Genomic DNA, 20,354 nt, shown 5'->3' on the forward strand with positions numbered 1-20,354 from the left:
TGCTTTTGAATATGCTGTCTAAGTTGGTCATAACTTTTCTTCCAAGAAGCATCTTTTAATTTCATGGCTGCAATCACCATCTGCAGTGGTTTTGGAGCCCCCCAAAATACAGTCTCTCACTCTTTCCATTGTTTTCCCCATCTATTTGCCATGAAGTGATGGAAGCACATGCCATGATCTTAGTTTTCTGAATGTTGAGTTTTAAGCCAACTTTTTCACTCTCCTCTTTCACTTTAATCAAGAGGCTCTTTAGTTTTTCTTCACTTTCTGCCATAAGGGTGGTGTCATCTGCATATCTAAGGTTATTGATATTTTTCCCGGCAATCTTGATTCCAGCTTGTGCTTCATCCAGTCCAGCGTTTTTCATGATGTACTCTGCATATAAGTCAAATAAGCAGGGTAACTTCAGGCTGAGCACAAGATTCCTGGTGCACCACCCTGTTACCTCACCACCAACCAATCAGAAGAAAGTCACACACCTGGGAGCCCTAAAACGCCTCAGAAAATCATCTGGGAATTCATGTTTTTTTGAACAGGAGCCACTCACTCTCTTAGCTTGGCCCTTGCAGTGAACTGTTCTCTGCTCCAAACTCTGACATTTTGGTTGTTTGGCCTCACTGTGTCGGGCACATGAACTTGCAATCAACAGCAGTTCAAGAATACCTCTGAGGTTCTAAGAAGTATGTTCCTCTTTTCAAATGGTAGGGAAGAAAGGCTTTACATGAATATAAGACAAGAAAGACAGCTTGATTCCTTTTTATTGCAGTGAATACAATCCCAGTTTCAGAGTCAGAAGACCTGGACTTCAATCAGGGTCCTTCCACTTTCTAGATAAGTAGCCTTGAATGTAAGTCAATGAAACTTGAAGAACCTCTGTAAATTGGATTTCAAAGTATTCAAATCAAGAAATTAATAAAAATCTAGAAAACTTCTTTTTATCAATATGATTAAAAAAATGTCAGAAAGATATGTCAACTGGAAAAAAATGCACATTCTAAATGTTGAGAATTCTGTTTTATTTGGTGGCCTTACTGAGGACTTTAGCCTAGGATGCTGCCTCTCAGGTATCTCTGAGGAGTCGCTCCAAATTGGTAAGAGAGCAGCCAGGATATACAGGAGTTCTTGCTGAGAAAAAAACCAACCAAACAAAAAACGTAAAAAAACATGTAGTTGAACATCAAAAGATTACTGTTAATCACAAAAATGCAGGTATCTCAAGTTAATGATTTTAGTGCTTTTCTACCTATGAGAAGATGCGAGAGTCTGGACTCTGAAATTATTCTGTCCTCTCTCTAGGGCCAGTATCCTGTTTTACTTTATCCTGAATTCCCCTCAGGGTGTACCTTCAACGGGCAACTGCCACAGCTGACGGCAGGCAGACATCCTTTGTTTACTGAAATGGCAGGCAATATTTTGGGGGCCACAGATAAGAACTTTTAATGTAGTTGAAAACACGAAGAATTTAAGCTTGAGTTCTCTGAGACCTCAATTGTCTTCATCTGTAAAATGGGTATAAATAACCCATGTCACTACCAGTGAAAAGGCACTACTTTTCCCTTATGAGTTCTTGGCTGAAACCCCTTGCAACAGACAAATGAACAAAAGAAGGAACAAGCTGAGTATGTCCCTGAGTCGCTACCAAAGATTAATAGTATCTTCAGCTAAAGACAGAAGAAAGCTGTAGGGGGATTGAAGGCGGCCAGTAATGAAAGGGCACAGGGAAACAGGGATAAAGGTTGTTTCGAAGATTTGTTAGTACCTCCTCCATCAACTTTCTCAGACACTGGTGGTTCAGGCCATAAAGAATCCACCTGCAATGCGGAAGACCTGGATTCGATCCCTGGGTTGGGAAGATTCCCCTGCAGGAGGGTATAGCAACCCTCTCCGGTATTCTCGCCTGGCAAATCCCCTTGGACAGAGGAGCCTGGTGGGCTACAGTCCAGGGGTTGCAAAGAGTCCATGGGGTCGAAAGAAGACACAACTGAGCGACTAAGCACAGCACAGCAAAAAAAATGTTTTAAAAAACGTGAATTTCCCTTCAGTTCAGTTCAGTCGCTCAGTCGTGTCCGACTCTTTGCGGCCCCTTAGGAAACGATAAATTATACTCTATTTTCAGAGATTTTCTTGCGCCTGCTCTTTCTCAAAAATATTCAGCTCAAGATAATCCTTATGCCAAAGAGGTATATTTTGGGGTGGCATATTGTTACCTCTCAAAAAGAAAGTTTTCTATTTTTATATAACAAAATAAAATTTGCCCAGCCTGGTTAACCCTCTTCATTCCACATAGAATTCTCTCCTTCCCTCTTCATCCTCTCCGTCGTCCCAATCCCCCCTCTTTTCCTAAATCCTTGTCCCTTTTTACGTCTTTTTCGTGACGTCAGTTTCTACAATGAAGCCCGAAATGTGTTCTTTGAGGGGATACCTTTCATATATGTATGCTTCCGAACCCGATTCAATTCTTTTTAAAAAATCTCCCCAAATGCTTAACTGCCTTGCACCCAAGCATATTTGTCTGGGGAAAAAAAAATGTTATAAAAACCCTTCTCATTCTCTTATCACTGGATTTCTCCTTTCCTGCTTAACTGTTTCCACCTCAAACAGCTACCGATCTGAAAACAAAGCACTTGGCGTAGCCGGCCCACACGGGCGACGGGCTGGGGTGGCTCTGAACTGGCCTCGAGGACCTGGGCCCAGATCCACCCGCAGCGAGGGCGGTCGGGGCGTTTCGGGCCGCGCCTTTCCGCGGGAAGTCCCGCAAGCGCCTGGGGAGCCCGGGTGGGCCCGGGCAAGGCTAAGACCTGAGCGCCGTCCGCTCCTGCAGATCCGGGAGTGCGCTTCGCGGGACCGGGGAGGTGACCAGCGGCCGAGCCGCGCCCCCGCCACGAAGCGACTGCCACGTCAGGACAACTTCACAAAACCTGGGCGAGGGCGGGTGACGCAGGCCGGGCGGCCGTGGCGGCTTTGGGCCCGCCGCCAGACGAGGAGGCTGACCTCCAGCCCAGCCCCGGCTTCAGCGACACCCCGGCCGGCGCCGGCGCCTGCCCGGCCCTCTGGGAGGCGGGGGAGCAGCGTAGGAGGCGGCGCCACCGCGGAGCCCGCGCCCTCCCGCCCCGCCCGCAGTCCCGGCCTGGGCGGGGCGGCCACCGCGGAGGCTCCTCGGCCAGACCCGGTCGGCCCGAACCGAGTTGAGACGCGGGAGGCGGCGGCGCGGAGAGGCGGCGGCGCGGAGAGGCGGCGACGGCGGCGGCGGGCCGGGAGGCTGGAGCCGGGCCAGCCCCCCGCCATGGAGACCCGCTACAACCTGAAGAGTCCGGGTGAGCGGGGCTGTGGGCAGGGGGCGGTGCCGCACGGTGAGCGCGATGGGGGAGTGACCCCGGACCCCGGGGACCCGCGCCGCGGTCCCCTCGCGTCGGCCGCCACTCGCCGCTCCGCTCCCGGTTCCGCGCTCTACGCCAGCCCGCCGCCTGCCGGGCTGGTGCAGGCCGCGGAGCCGGGCGGGCCGGCAGGCACAAAACCTGGGGTCTCCCTTCCGCACCCCGATTGCCCTTCCCTCATTTTCGCCACGTAGAACTGGGTTATCAGCTCGTCCCCGAGAACAGGTGTAATGGTGATGGCCGTGAGTAATAGAGATCAACCCCTTGCCCTACCTGCGCCTTGAACACGGTCGTTAGCTCTTCTCCGTCGCCGCCACCGGACTTTTATTAGCTGTTTGACTCACTCTCATTTGAGGATTTCGTTTAAACGTCCTGTTTGCAGCCTTTGGGGCAAATAGAATTACAGACATAAAGGAAATGTTCCGGACTAAAGCGGTTAACCAAAAAGCTAAGAAAACTAGTTGAGCCATGTACTTTAGAACTAACCAAGATTTTAGCCATACTGGTATGATGTATGTATGTCTCTGTTCAGGCATAGAAACTTCTCTTCCTGTCTTTAATACCCCTGCTTCATTCACAGAAGCAGCCAAACAATCCTAGCCTCAAATACTTTTCTGGTGTATAATAAAGAAGCGGGCTTCCCTGATGGCTCAGCGATAAAGAATCCGCCTGCCAGTGCAGGAGACGCGGGTTGCATTCTGGTCCGGAAGATCCCCTGGAGGAGGAAATGGCAACCCACTCCAGTGTTCTTGCCTGGAGAATCCCGTGGACAGAGGAGCCTGGCGGGCTACAGTCCAAGGGGTCGCGAAAGAGTCAGAAACGACTTAGTGACTAAACAACAAAATTAAGAAGCACGAAAAGGAAGCAGCTCTCAGATTAAGACAGGCTTCAAACAAACCTTTGGATTCTGTAAGTGGTATTGGATTTGTACCTTGATAAATTTGTTCAGAGGGAGAAACTCCACACTTCAGGTCTAAATAATCCTAATAAAGGATTTTAGTGATGGTTTGGCCAACCTTTATTGGTTCTTTTTTTTTGTTTTTCCTTCCGAAGAAGCGACTTCTCAGTAAGAATCAGCAAGATTAACATGCTCATGGAGAGAGTTGATACTGTGAATCTTGGATTTTTTTAATGACTTAAAAACATAACAAAAACTGAAGAAAAGCCTGAGGATACTGATTGAACAGAGCTTTGTTAACTTGAGTTCTGTCAGGCTAAGAAACGTTCTCCGGTAACCAAGAATCAGTCATAACGTTTGGGGGAGCCATAGACTTTAAAAAAAAAAAAAATCCGCGGAAGGGTTTGGACTCTCCAAGAAATACGTTTATAGGATTCAATTTCAGTGGATTCACCACCCCTGCCATCCTCAACCCATCTCCTAAGCCAGGGGGAATAAAGGGAGATGAAAGAGAACGAGGGAAAGAAAAGCTTAATTTTAAAATTAGATGGTGGAATGCTTAGAATGTGAAAATTGTGCTAGATTTTAATAAAAATACGTGGGTAAAATGTAGGGTGACTGTTTGGTCACATGGTACCAAGTTCCTTGAGACAGCTGAGGTATTTAGTGGAATGTCCAGAGAATAATGAAAATGAATAATAGTGCAATTTGGAATGGAGTGTTGGTGGGTCCCAAGAGATTGTTGTCAGAGGACTTTGCTGAATTTTGATAGGTTATTGTACCCGAGACTGTGATAAGCTTTTAAAATTCTTAAGAATTCTTTTCTGTTTCTACACTGTATGACTTACTGTAAGGTAGGTACTGGTTGAGCTTTCTTTGGTAGACATGCTTCTAGCTGTATAATAAATTGCTTTGTCTTTTCGGTTTCATTTCCTCAGAGGTAGTGCTATTGTTCTAAAGAAGAGTTTTTTTTAAACTTTTTGGTTTAATTCTACAGATCATTTGGTGTTCACAGAAAAAGTGAATTAGCCGAAATATGGAACTTACTGAAAGTGCGGAAAGCATAGTGAAAATGTTTTCTTTTTTTGAAAATGTTTTTTTTGTTTTTTTCTGTCTTGTAATACTTTTTAAGGTAATGAATGCATGAAAGGAAGTGGTTAAAAACGCTGCACAATGTAAGAGCTATAACCCTTTTTCTATCTGACGTGGAATTGTCTTAGAGATATGGATGGGACAATTAAGACAATACAAATAACTGGTTAAAGGCCAGTTTGTTAGCATATGGATAGTAAATTTGTTCATTTTATAGATGGAACAATGTATTTTTAATGATTTTTCTAGAATGGACCTGTGATAATGGGCAGAACTCTATGTGAGGTTACCTCTTAAGCCTCTGACTACCCTGTCAGTAGTTGCTTCTGGATCAGGCACCCTGCTCTCTTTTTTGGGTCTCTTCTGGTCTAAGTATCAGGGTCTCAGAGTACAAAGTAAGGGGACATAAAGTATAAAGAACTTCCTGTGGCAAGATTTCTTCAGAAGGGCCCTATCTGCTCGTTCAGCAGATGGTTGGCATATAAGAAATTGGTGCAAAGGCACCCATTACCTCCATCAGAAATATAGGAGTTACTCTATCCATGGGCTTCCCTGGTGACTCAGTGGTAAAGAACCTGCCTGCAGTGCAGGAGCCATAGGAGACATGGGTTCAATCCCTAGGTCAGGAAGATCCCCTGGAGGAGGGCATGGCAACCCACTCAAATTGCTTGGAGAATCTCGTGGACAGAGGAGCCTGGCGGGTTACAGTCCATGGAATTGCAAAGAGTAGGATACAACTGAAGTGACCGAGCACACACTTACTCTGTCCATACCCAGGATATCTACTGCCCCTTCACGCTAATCATTCTCAAGTTTTCATGTCCAATTTAAACCCTTCTGCTAGGCTATAGATACACAGAACTTACTGGTGATTTAACATCTTTACCTAGATTTCCCACAAACTACCCCCTGCCAAAAATCTCTACAAAGTGTAAAAACCAGAAACCAATCAGTTTTCTTTGCTCCCCCTCTTTCCTTATCTCAGGAATTGACAGCCCTCAGGAACCCATGGGAGTCATCTTTGAGATCTTGGTCTACTTTTTTATTCCACTCCCTACCCTGAAACACACACAAATACATGCATTTCCATGCGGGCACCAGTGAACAAAGTCACATATAGCTAATCAGTTACTGTCCATCATCACCAGATCAGTTGAAACAAAATAAAAACTGATTAGGTCAGTCCTCAAATTGGCAAAATTTTAATAGCTTCCTGGTGAAAGTGAAAGTTGCTCAGTTGTTTCCAACTCTGTAACCCCATGGACTCTACAGTCCATGGAATTCTCCATGGCAGAATACTGGAGTGGGTAGCCATTCCCTTCAGGGGATCTTCCCAACCCAGGGATTGAACCCAGGTCTCCTGCATTACAGGCGAATTCTTTACCAGCTGAGCCACCAGGGAAGCCCCCTCAAATTGACAAAATTTTAATAGCTTCCTTGTAGCTATGGATAAAGTTCAAAGTAGACTTCCCTGGTAGCTCAGCTGGTAAAGAATCTGCTTGCAATGCAGGAGACCCCTGTTCTATTCCTGAGTCAGGAAGTTTCCCTGGAGAAGGGATAGGCAACCCACTCTAGTATTCTTGTCTGGAGAATCCCATGGACAGAGGAACCTAGCAGGCTACAGTCCATGGGGTCACAAAGAGTCAGACACAACTGAGCAACTAAACACAGAGGGCTGAACGTGATTTGATCCTTGCCTTCCTCACCAGCCTCATCTCCTAACACTCTTACGCTCCTTTGCATTTTTACCATCTATCCATTTGGCCTGAGTGATTATCCAGATGGAGCAGCTCTAACCTGTATGCCTTGGTTCATGTGAGATTCCTATTAGTTCTTCAGTCTTCTTTAAGGTTCCGCCTTGTCCAGCTTCCCTAGGCATACTAAGGAGTCCGTGTGATTGTGCACACTTGGTCAGTATTTCTGTTTTAATTGTTTTCATGTCTTTCTCTACGAGCTTTTTGAAGACAAGAAGCAGTTTTGGTCATTCTTCTATCTCCATAACTCAGATATTCTTTAAATGTTTGTCGAATATATACCTTGGCAAGATCTTCCTGGGCAGAAATATCAGTCCTTAAATATTTGCTTAAGTGTCTTCACTATGGGAGCAGGAAGAGGCTCTTGGGGACCATGACATTGGCTTCACATCCTTGATAAGCCTGGCTCCTGCATTTTACCCATGCTTTGGAGTCTGATGATATCAAGATATTTATTTTCCAAGAGAATATAGATGCATGAGAGTGACCAGTAAATGATCCCCTTTTCCTGGAGCTTTGTCTCCAAAGTCCAGTGAGTTAGCTGAGCATGTGAAGAATGCTAATGGGAGGCCCTTAAAACCTAGAGATTGGATCCAAAGTGGTCATGTGGCCTCCATGAAAAGAAGAAAGCAGGAATGCATGTGCTCCCCACCTTCCTTTCCTTTGCTATCACATCTTATCTTACCATGGTTGGAGAGTTCCATTTATAACCTTGCAAAGAGATAAGAGAGGAGCTGGAATGGGAAGTTTCCTCACTAGCCATGTGGTAGCAAGAGATGGAGTGTCAGGAGCATACTATGCTCCAGCCCTAGTTTCCAGGCAGTATTTTGAATCTTGACTTATTCCATAGCAGTGACATGTCTTTTGTGGGCAGGGAGCCATGCCATGTTGCCAACTTCATATGCTTAAGGCCTGCATTTGAACCAGAGAGAATCATTGAAGGACCTTGAATCCCAGTCCATTTCTGACCTGGTGAAGAGGGAGGGGTGAAAAGGAAAGGAGAATTATGTGAAGAAATTACTGACTTTCATGTGACAGATACAAAAACATTACAGCAGAATAAGACTGGGAGACTTTTCAAGTATTTAGAGCTACAAAATGTCAGAGCCAATTTTAATGCAGATCTAATTCCAGAGTCCATGTTCTTTTTCAGAAAAATGTTCATAGTATATGTTGTTTCCAGAAAAATGAATTATAAGTACACTAGAATAGTTTTACCTTCTGTTTGACTATGTACTTTGGCTCTCACATGGTATGTCCTTATGTTGGCCCATGAACTAATAAATCAACTTGTTTGGTGAAACCATGTGAAACCTTGCACCTCATATTAAGACTTGAACTCACTTGGCCAGGATTTGAACTCAGCCAGAACCCACAGTCCTCCAACTGGGATCACACATCTGGTTTCCGCACGTAATGAAGCTCAGGTTCTTGATGTCTCATCGCAGAAAGAATTCCGTGAGAGACAAAGTGATAGGTAAGAAGTGGATTTAGAGAGAAACACACTCTACAGACAGAGTGTAGGCCGTCACAGAAGGTGAGAGGTGCCTGGAGATATGATGTCGTTAGCTTTGATGGGCTGGGTAATTTCATAGGCTAATGAGTGGGAGGACTGTAATAGCCGTTTTGGGAAAGGGGGTGGGGATTTTCTGGAATTGGGCCACTGCCCACTTTTTGGTGGAGGAACTGCCTTGGAACTGTCACGGTGCCTGTTGGTGTGTCCTTTAGCTTGCTGAAGTGTTAGAAAGAGCATAAACATATACTGAGGCTCAAGGTCTAGTGGAAGTCCACTTGTCTGCCATCTTGGACCTATTTGGTTCTAATCAGTTTCTGTTGCTGATGGGCCTTGGGCCATGTCATTCTTTCAGAGGTTGTGCCCTGCCCCTTTCCCTCTTGTTTCAGTTGAGCCAGTGATTGTTCCTTTAAATTCTTTCTTGCAGCAGTTCTGACCCTTCCATACATCTCTCATAATATCCATTGGATGTTTATTTTCTTCTCTCCTAATAAACTGAGTGAGGAAGAGACAGAGAAAAATGTGATAAGGTTACGGAATGAGTAAAATCCGACCTCGTCAGTTTATGCAGCCAGCTGATGAGAAATAAAGAAAAAACAGTTTCCTTGGCATCTTTGATTGCTGACAGCAATCATGTAAAACTAGTCATGTTAAACAACTTTCATGATTTTATTTATATCTGATAGTATTAACTTAATGGTGTTTTTACGTGGCTCTAAACCAAGGGTTTTCAATTCTTTTTTCTCTGGGCCTCTTAGAATAGGTGGAAGAGGGTAGATAGCTTAGAGGTCCTTCCATGCTAGCCTGCTGTTATCTGTTTTATATATTGAGGTCCTCCTTAAACCTTTCTTTGAACAAAGGATTTTATCTCATCAAATAAATTTGAAAACCACTGCTTTTAATCAGATCTTTGGAGAGAGTTTTGTTGGGGGAAGATACTAGCATTCATTTCAGCTAATATATGAGTGTTTACTGTGTGCTAAGTCCGGAGGAGACTTCAGTGAAGTAGATGTTGTTATTGAGCACAAAAGACAGGTGTTAATCACCAGTGAAGGTAAACTTGATAAAAGTGAAATTATAGAATGTTGTGAGGACTTAGAGCAAGGGGACTCAACGTAGTCTCCAGAGCGGCGGTTTCCAAACCTGACTGACCACTAGAAATAACTTGGAGAGCATTCCTGGCGTCCACTCTCCTCCCAGGACTCCTCAGGGACTTTTATGTGTCCCAGTAGGAATCTCTAGTCACTCCTCTGAGCGTGGACAAAGGAAGGTATCAAGGAGACCCTTCTGAGTAAATTTCTTAAAGGTCTAGTGAGAGCCAGACTCGAGGAAGTAGGGGATGGGAAGAGGAGCAGCGCTGCAGGCTGGGGAATTGGTGCGGAAGAAGGAGGTCTGAAAAAGAAGGTAGAATGTGTGCAAAGAACTGAACAAAGCCGAGTGACTAGAACTCGAGGGTGGAGGGTGGGGGAGAAATTGGGTCTCAATATGTGCTTGTTTCTAATAAAGCATTCATTGTATTATTTGCATTGACTCCTCCCCCCCAGACTATAAGCTCCTTGATAACAGAAACTGTATTTTAGTTTGCTTGCAGCTATAGCGTCTGCTCCGCAGTCAGACACCACCGAAGCAACTTAGCACACATAGCATCTAGTATGAGCTTAGTGAATATTTACTGATCAGATGAACAAATTCTCTGCCTATAGGGATTAGTTCAGAGTAGGAGATGGAAAAGAATATTAATAGTTATGGAATAGGATAGTGACTTAAGAATTTTTTTTGCAGCTTAGGAACCCTTGATTAATGAAATTTTCTGTGAAAGTCCTGATACATAAGGAACTGTTTGGTTGTTTATGTGTGAGCTGCTTCTCAGGTAACCTCTCCCCATAGCATGCCTATCTGTGCCACTGCACATTTACTGTTTTTGTTTCCTTTGCTTATTCATACCTAGCTGGATAATTCCTACTGTCTTTCTTTCAGATCTCAGTACCTGAGCCCTTTTCTCTTCTGTCCGCTCTCAGGTTAGGTGCCCACCTGGTGCGTACCTCTCTCATAACATGTATTAAACTACGTTAGTTTGTTCTCAAGCAGAGTTTCAGAGAGCCTTGAGCTATCTGGTGTTTCTCTGGCTTTGCTATCCTGTATCCTATACCAGTGTCCTGACATTTTTTTTTTTTTTTTAGCATCTAAAGCTTGAGGGTGAGGGGGCTGGGATCAAAGGATTGACCTTTATGAACCAATAGGGTAGGAAAGAGGGTACAGATACACATAGGACTCTAAACTGTTGTAGGCTGCTCACAGTCATTTATCATGGGGATAAAGTCTGTGCCATTAACTGAAAGAGGTGGAAGAGAAGAGAGTGAATAGGTATGAATAGCCTTGGGGTACTAGTTGGAAGGTGTTGGGTGGAGATATAGAACCTTGTGTGGCATTGGATGCGGCACCCCATGTCCCAGCGGAGGTTGTTAATAATACCTCTGTAATAGCATCAGTGGGCCTGTCTCTGTGACTTTTTAAACCCTGTTCAGTAATGCTTAGCTGTTTGGGTATAGACTTCTAATTAGAAGATGGTTGAGTTGGCTCAGTTAGAATTGAATTTATTAGGGGAGTATGAAAGGGGAACATCTAAGAGCCAAGAGCATGGATAGAGAGAAGTGAGTATAGGTGTAGATGGCGTTAAGAAAGTTGTGGGGTCAGTGGATTGGAGGTTTTAACTTAGCAAAGAAATCATTTCAAACAGGAATTCAGTTAGGGCTATGGAGATTCAGTGATGTCAGGACAGTGCCATTAAGTCAAAGAAGATATTGAGTGGAAAGTTCTGATGTTGAGGATTTTAGGGGGTTTACTGTTCATGAGCATAAGTGCCAGAGGCTATGTTTCTTGTCAATGTAGATCTTTAACAAGGTACAGTTGGACTGCTTGTGTTGAAATCCTAGTTCTGTCATTTACCATGTAACCTTGGACATGTATAATCTCTCCATGTCTCAGTTTCTTCATCTGGAAAATGGGGATAAAAACAGCACCTATCTCAGTTGTTTTGAGGATTACATGAATTAATATTTGAGTGTTACCTAATAGGGAGTGTATATAAGTACTTACTAGAGAAAAATAGCATCTCTTTGAAACTTCTCTATATATTAAATTTAATATGTAACTCTTCTAGTGCCTAGCTGCCTTTTCTTCCCCCATTATTACTATTATCGCATAGTTAAATCATATGCTGTATTGAATAAGTCCTGTGCACGTTTTTTGTTGAAGTAGGAACTTATTCATTAGGTCTGTAAATCTGCTGATCACATGGAAAAAGTTTATTTGAAATGTCTCTGTCTTGTGAATTTCGCTTCAGCTGTTAAACGTTTGATGAAAGAAGCCGCAGAACTGAAAGACCCAACGGATCATTACCATGCTCAGCCTTTAGAGGTTAGTCTCTATCTCTGTCTTCTAAGGTTCTTAAAGTTATTCTTCACTGCATTGAGTCATTATAAATGTGTTGGTATGCTTTACTGATACATTTTATTCCCTATATTTTCTGAGTATTTTTTTAAACCATTAAAAATTGAAGCACAGTTATTTACCATGTTGTGTTGGTTTAAGGTATACACTGAGTATTTCTGTTAGCCATTCAGAATAAGATGCTTTAGAAGAAGCAGATTTCTGGTCTCTATAAAATGGGTCTCAGGGACTTTCCTTGTGGTCCAGTGGTTAAGACTCCAGTCTTCCACAGCAGGAGTTCAATCTCTGATTGGGGAACTAAGATCCCCCATGCCACAGCTCAGCTAAAAAAAGGGAGGGGGGCCTCAGATACTATATTAGTTTAGGTATGAGGGAGGAAAAGTAGAAAGAACTCCAGACTCTATATTTGGGAGACTTAGCCCCTTGAGGGGTCTCTGCAGCTAGTTTGGGCTTTTTGTACAAACAGCTCTACCTCTACCTCAGTCTTCCAGTCTGTGAAAGGAGGGTATTTAAATGTGCCCAGTCTCATTTTCATGGTAATGGTGGGACTAAAATGTAATAATGTTCATGCAAGTATTTTGCAAACTATGAAGTACTTGGTAACCGATGATATTAACATATAATGTTAACAGCCCATGTGTTAACTGACCACTTACTAATAAGCTTTTCGGCATCTATGAGGGATAAATTTGGAAAGTTTGCTAAAATAATCCAAATTTATAGTAAATTATTTGATTACATAAATAATCATTTTCACTAATTGGGATTCAGGGGTTATTTATCAGTTTAATTAAGTCTATAATATTTTTAGATCAAGTAATAATTTAATAAAAGTAAATAAATTTTTAATAAAAATACTTTAATTAATTAAGTAAATCCACATCCAAAAACCGATCAAGCATGAACTCAAAATAAATATATTTTTAGACATACAAGAGTACAGATTTTCTTTCTTATATTCCTTTCAGAGAAATGTAGTTGACAATAAACACACCAAAATAATGCAAAAACTGAACAAAACATACAAAGGAAGATTGAGATTCTAGTAAACCCAGGAGACATTCAAGTGAAGAATTTTGGAATGTGTCAAGCAGTTAATCCATATTAAAACTTCAGGGTCCAGAAGATATTTTTCAGAAAAAATAAATGGAGCTAATGTAATAGGAAGTATGTAAATCTATAATCTTATTTATGAACATGTAATGGTGCTCAGGGGGCTTCCCTGGTGGCTCAGTGGCAAGAAATCCACCTGCCAATACAGGAGACGTGGGTTTGATCCCTGGGTCAGGAAGATCCCCTAGAGAAGGAAATGGCACCCCACTCCAGAATTCTTGCCTGGAGAATACCATGGACAGTCCATGGGGTCGCAAAAGAGTTGGACAAGACTTACTGACTAAACAACAGCAATGAAAACGGTGCTCATGTGTTTTAAAATGCATTAAAGAAAATTTTAGCTCTTATGTGACATGAAAGCTAGATTAAATAGCTTTTTCTTATAACTTTTATACTTGAGACATTGTGCATTAGAATAGTATAAAATGTTAATTTTTCTCACCCAGTAATGTTTCTAATACTGGTAGAAACAATCCAACTTTTTAATGTTCTTGATCCCTTGTTGCTTATTGTTTTTGTTCAGGATAATCTTTTTGAATGGCACTTCACAGTTAGAGGGCCCCCAGATTCTGATTTTGATGGAGGAGTTTATCATGGACGAATAGTACTGCCACCAGAGTATCCCATGAAACCACCAAGCATTATTCTCCTAACGGTAAGAATTCTCGGCTTTTTGAAATGCTTCCTGGAGGCTGTAAAGTGTAGTTTGCGTATTCCTATCCATTAAGAAATAAGTTCAGTTCAGTCGCTCAGTCGTGTCCCACTCTTTGTGACCCCATGAATCGCAGCACGCCAGGCCTCCCTGTCCATCACCAACTCCCGGAGTTCACTCAGACTCATGTCCATCGAGTCAGTGATGCCATTCAGCCATCTCATCCGCTGTCGTCCCCTTCTCCTCCTGCCCCCATATCCCTCCCAGCATCAGAGTCTTTTCCAATGAGTCAACTCTTCGCATGAGGTGTCCAAGGTACTGGAGTTTCAGCTTCAGCATCATTCCTTCCAAAGAAATCCCTGGGTTGATCTCCTTCAGAATGGACTGGTTGGATCTCCTTGCAGTCCAAGGGACTCTCAAGAGTCTTCTCCAACACCACAGTTCAAAAGCATCAGTTCTTCGGCGCTCAGCCTTCTTCACAATCCAACTCTCACATCCATACATGACCACTGGAAAAACCATAGCCTTGACTAGACGGACCTTTGTTGGCAAAGTAATGTCTCTGCTTTTGAATATACTATCTAGGTTGCTCAAAGCCTTTCTTCCAAGGAGTAAGCGTCTTTTAATTTCATGGCTGCAATCACCATCTGCAGTGATTTTGGAGCCCCCCAAAATAAAGTCTGACACTGTTTCCCTATCTATTTCCCATGAAGTGATGGGACTGGATGCCATGATCTTCATTTTCTGAATATTGAGCTTTAAGCCAACTTTTTCACTCTCCTCTTTCACTTTCAACAAGAGGCTTTTTAGTTCCTCTTCACTTTCTGCCATAAGGGTGGTGTCATCTGCATATCTGAGGTTATCGATATTTCTCCTGACAATCCTGATTCCAGCTTGTGCTTCTTCCAGTCCAGCATTTCTCATGATGTACTCTGCATATAAGTTAAATAAGCAGGGTGACAATATACAGCCTTGACGTACTCCTTTTCCTATTTGGAACCAGTCTGTTGTTCCATGTCCAGTTCTAAATGTTGCTTCCTAACCTGCATACAGATTTCTCAAGAGGCAGGTCAGGTGGTCTGGTATTCCCATCTCTTTCAGAATTTTCCGCACTTTATTGTGATCCACACAGTCAAAGGCTTTAGCATAGGCAATAAAGCAGAAATAGATGTTTTTCTGGAACTCTCTTGCTTTTTCTATGATCCAGTGGATGTTGGCAATTTGATCTCTGGTTCCTCTGCCTTTTCTAAAACCAGCTTGAACATCAGGAAGTTCATGGTTCATGTATTGCTGAAGCCTGGCTTGGAGAATTCTGAGTATTACTTTGCTAGCCTGTGAGATGAGTGCAATTGTGTGGCAGTTTGAGCATTCTTTGGCATTGCCTTTCTTTGGGATGGGAATGAAAACTGACCTTTTCCAGTCCTGTGGCCACTGCTGAGTTTTCCAAATGTGCTGGCATATTGAGTGCAGCACTTTCACAGCATCATCTTTCAGGATTTGAAATAGCTCAACTGGAATTCCATCACCTCCACTAGCTTTGTTCGTAGTGATGCTTTCTAAGACCCACTTGACTTCACATTCCAGGATGTCTGGCTCTAGATTAGTGATCACACCATCGTGATTATCCGGGTCGTGAAGATCTTTTTTGTACAGTTCTTCTGTGTATTCTTGCCATCTCTTCTTAAGAAATAAAATAGATCATTATTATTATAACTTTGCTTTTGGCGACCAGACCTTGGACTATATTTTTTCTGGAAAAAAATTCCTAGGAAGTTGAAGCATCTGAGAAGTACTTGTGATGCTCATTGCCATAGTGTGATTGTTAGGATTCAGTGAATTAGTGGACAAAGTGCTGTGCACAGTGTCTGGCACATAAGTACTCAGTAGAGGGTAGTTACTGTTGTTGTATTTCATCCCATTATCTCCTTCAGCTTTTCACCTTATGCTTTGTCCTTCATTTTCCTCATCTTTTTTTTTTTTACAGTTTCTTCATCTTCACATGCAGCTCTTAGAATAAGAACTGACGTAGAGTCCTCAATAAATGTTAGCTATGTTATTACTGTTTATATCTTAGAATTTCTCTCCATCTTCACATGTTTTATCTCCATGTAAAGAAAAGCTATACATCCAGGTTTCTCTTATCTTTCCTGGGACCTTGTTCCATCAGTAAATTCCTCTCTTAATTGTTAAAGCTTTCCTTCCTTCATTTCCTTTCATGTATGTGTTTGATTATCCTCTAACTTGAAAGAAGCAAAAATGAAACAAAAACCTTCCCATGTCTCTGCTATGACTTTAAGCTATAGCCTTTTTTTCTCTTTGTAACCTTCAAAACATCCTAACTCTATAGTGTCATCTCTTGTGTTCTGGTGACCACACATAGCACTCCGTTGAAACATGCTTACTACGCCAGTCTCAAGAGAGCAGCTTGAGAAATCACACCATCTCTTCTCAGTCTTCATCCTTTTCCAATCTAAGTTAAACTTCTGATACACATGGAGTAGCAAATAGTGAAAGAAAAAATTGTCATCATTACCAAATTAATGTTTTTCCCTACGGTGTTTGTTTATAGTAGAAACAGCATTCGTTTTAGAGCCAATAGACCTGAATTCTGGCCAGTGCCATGTCCATCATGTCACGCGCAGGTTACATAATCTCTTTGAAATTCATTTTTCTCAGTTGTCAAAAGGAATGTATGTGAAGAATATAATCATACTGTCAGGTTCCTGATATATGGAAGCTGCTTAATAAATCTTAGGTGATATTGAGAATTAGTCACGCTGGCTGTAGGTCTGGAGTGGGAGGCCTGGAGGGGCCCTACTGTGTTAGGAGTCTCTTCTTTCAGTTGCTAGATGGTAGGGAGAGCCAGCTGGTCTGAAGGAAGAGTTGGTACGTGGTGAAACTGGTGGAGGGTATTTGACACCACAGCTATTCATTGATGATATCATCATGTATGCTGATGTTCAATATTTGCTCTTTCTGATTCATTTCCTCTCTTTTGAAAAAATCTTCTCCAGCTTTCATTTGACAAATATTTATTAAACTCGTGCCATATAGCCTGTGTGTGTAGCAGAGAGTAAGTCAAAACTCTGCCTACTTGGAACTTGTATTCTAACTTCATGCCTCTTCTTCCTCTCCTTCTCCCAAGTATGGATATGCTACAAGTTCAGACTACAGCTATTTTCTCTTGTTTCTGTGAAATGGTTTCATTGATCACCTCTGTGAAAGTCAAGCATCAGGAATGCATTATCTTCTTCTGCCGTCAGCACGTCTGTATTTCTGCCTGCCTGCTGGACACCATCAGTAGCTCTTCCAGCAAGACAAAACTGAAACCATTCTCATCTTTCACTTCTGTGTTCCTGTATGGAATTGCATCATCCTTTTGAGAGGCACTCCCACCTCAGAGCTTTCCTCCCCAGGGTCTAGTTAGGTGACACCCAGTCCTTAGATTTTATCCTAGCCTTTGTGTGTCTTCTCTTTGAGCTCCTTCCCAGAGCCTAGCACTGTACTAGGCACAGAGGAGGCTATCAGGACGTCATTATATGTCAGTTACTGAGATGTCAGTTGTGGAACTCAGTTTCAAAATGTGCTATGACAGCTTCTAAAGACAGCTTTTATTTTTCATTCTGACTCTTAACAAATATTTGTGGGGTATCTATAAGAATACAGAAATCTGTATCCCTTAGAGATCCCATCCTCTAAAAATTCTCTTTAAAAAATTATTTATATGTAAAATATATTTATGCTTAAATAAAGTATAAAACATTAAACACACACATACCTAATTTTTTAAATGCCTTATTTATTCCTAAGGCTAATGGACGATTTGAAGTAGGCAAGAAAATCTGTTTGAGCATCTCAGGACATCATCCTGAAACTTGGCAGCCTTCATGGAGCAGTGAGTATTTACAGTGAATACAAGTCTTACAGAACTTGAGTCAATTAATAAATAATAAGATATAATACTCTCTCAAGATTGAAGCTGTTTGGGATAAATAATTTTATATTATTGAATAAATAATAAAAATGCTTTTCCCTATTGGGATTTTTGCATCATTTTAATACAGTCCCCTACTTACATCTTTTTAATGAAACCCTGAGCCTTTTCCTTTTTTCTTTTCAGAGTAGACCAAGTTCCTTTTGCAAAGCAACTTAGATTGATGTTTATTTTTTATTTCAGTAAGAACAGCTTTATTAGCCATCATTGGGTTTATGCCAACAAAAGGAGAGGGAGCCATAGGTTCTCTAGATTACACACCTGAGGAAAGAAGAGCCCTTGCCAAAAAGTAAGTTTTGCCTTTCCTTGTTTGTTAAGATGTGAATACCATTCTAGATAATGGCTGTTAGCAGATAAGCTCTGTCTCTTTGTCTGACCTACCTTGGCGCTACAGGATCTAGTCTTAGTTATGCTGTCTTAGAAATTTAGTTGTATTAATTTCCCCAGGAGTGATCAGACTCTAAAGAATTTATTTCATGCTATCTAGCTTTAAAAAGTAGTTGGTAATACCAGCCTACAGTGCACGGTATCTTCTAGAAGACAGTACTGGTCATTTATCTCCACATGGGCAGTGTTACAGGTAGAAAAAAGCCAGAGTAATGATATGTATGTTGCTTTCTGTGAAAATTTTAAAAGCCTCTTTGAAGGCGGGGAGGAAACCCACTTTATCATCTTTGTATCTATAGCATCTGCCTCATAGCAAGTGCACAACAAGATCTGGAATAAAGCAAAGGAGATTTTCTTTATCGAATTGTAGTTTCCCGGCAGTTCTGCCTTCTAGTTTTTTTCAGGTACATTCTATCTGTGTAACCCAGTAGATTCAGAGTAGCCTCTCTTTGAGTAGTATGGAGACCAGTTCTTGAGTTTGACCATTGTCCTGTTCTGAACTTTGCTGCCTACCCCCCTTCAGATCTGTTATGTTTAATTAAATGATAGTATATCTTACCCTAGCATGGCTTCCCTGGTGCCTCAGCGGTAAAGAATCTGCCAGCTGTGCAGGAGACACGGGTTTGATCCCTGGGTTATATCCCTCAGGAAGATTTGATAGACTCCCTGTTTTATCCGCAACTTTTCTTTTAAACAGTTATTCCCAAGTTCAGGATATACCTTGTAGCTACTATTCACAGACTATAGTATGTACTTTGAATACATAGCATTTGTTTTGATCTCCTTTGTTGACTTTCTAAATTGATACTTGTATCCAGCTCATTTCATGTACAAGGTTAAAAAAAAAATAAGGCTTTTTTTGTTTAGACTTCTCACTATATATAGTCTAGGTTCTTAGTCTGTGATATAGGCTTTCTAAAACATGATTTTGCATTCAATCATGGTAGCATACTGTCCTTATGGATAAACTAATGTATTAAAAATAAACTTTCTCCTTTAAACTTCATCTGACTTCTTAGTTAAAAAATGAACACATTTTGGGACGTTGCTGGTAGTCCCATGGTTAAGATGCCACACTTCCACAGCAGGGGGTGAGGGTTCTTTCCCTGGCCAGGGAACTAAGATCCCACATGCTGCTCAGCACGACTGAAAAATAGAGGGGGGAGGAAAAAAAAGTGCACACACTTTAAGATAAATAATTTGGATACTACTGATTTTCAAAAGGATATGGACAGCAATGCTACTTCTGCTGAAACAAAAAATGTTCATCAGTAAGTACTAAATTAGTACAGCTTTTACAAGTGTTTTGTTTACATGAAATTATAAATAGTATGTTCTTTATAATGTGATAGTATGTTCTTCAAGATCTAAGAGTTTTATTATGTTGAACTAGAAGTATGACAAAATAGTTTTTGTAAAAGTTTAGTAATGTAACAGTGTATATTATAAACATTTACTTCTAGTCATACAAAATAGAAAATGGAAGCATAGAAAATCAAATTAATATTAGGAAATAGTCTAGTTAAGACTTAATTTGAGCTTCTATTTGTTATAATGAATGATGAATTTCATTGTCTGGATTTTCCATGAATTGTCTTTTATCTTTCAAATTGTACTGCTGTTTAGATGAGTAGAGTTGTTGGGTTTTTCCCCTGGAAATATCTGTAAATAGTATTCAATTTTAAAAATTTTTTATTGGCCACACCAAAAGAATATGGGATGTTAGCTCCCCGACCAGGGATCAAACCCTCGCCTATGGCAGTGAAAGCACTGTCTTAACCACTGGACTGCCAGAGAATTCCCAATTTGAGCTTTATAATGGACTTTTTACACAGACTTAATATAGTCTTGTTGTGTGTGAACTTAAGGACAGTATAGTTAAGCAGTTTGTATGCTGTCTTAATAGATCTAAAACTTTTCTTATAAAGAGGTAGTATATTGGGAAAAAATGAAATCTAAACTCTGATTTTTTTTTTAAATTTCAGATAGTTAAAATTGAGGAATAATAGACATGGATTAAAAAAAAACAATTTAACTTGTGTGTTTGAACTATAATTATTGCCAAAATTGTCTAATTTACATGTAGGAATATGATATCGAGTTGTCCAGTGTTCTTTTAAATTTAAT

The 20,354-nt window shown here is 41.5% G+C and overlaps 1 protein-coding gene across 1 annotated transcript in view; it reads left to right on the plus strand.

Moving 5' to 3' along the window:
- Positions 1-2,082: 2,082 nt before the first annotated feature.
- The window catches only part of UBE2J1 (ubiquitin conjugating enzyme E2 J1), a 31,875-nt gene continuing 13,603 nt past the window's right edge, over positions 2,083-20,354 (plus strand). Inside the window, exons 1-5 of the mRNA XM_069598285.1 lie at positions 2,083-3,314; positions 11,975-12,048; positions 13,718-13,849; positions 17,657-17,741; positions 18,024-18,129. Coding sequence (XP_069454386.1) covers positions 2,390-3,314; positions 11,975-12,048; positions 13,718-13,849; positions 17,657-17,741; positions 18,024-18,129 — 1,322 coding nt within the window. The 5' untranslated portion in view covers positions 2,083-2,389. The remainder of the gene's footprint in view (positions 3,315-11,974; positions 12,049-13,717; positions 13,850-17,656; positions 17,742-18,023; positions 18,130-20,354) is intronic.

The sequence above is a fragment of the Ovis canadensis genome, chromosome 8 (genome assembly GCF_042477335.2).
Source record: "Ovis canadensis isolate MfBH-ARS-UI-01 breed Bighorn chromosome 8, ARS-UI_OviCan_v2, whole genome shotgun sequence".
In the NCBI taxonomy this organism is placed as follows: domain Eukaryota; kingdom Metazoa; phylum Chordata; class Mammalia; order Artiodactyla; family Bovidae; genus Ovis; species Ovis canadensis.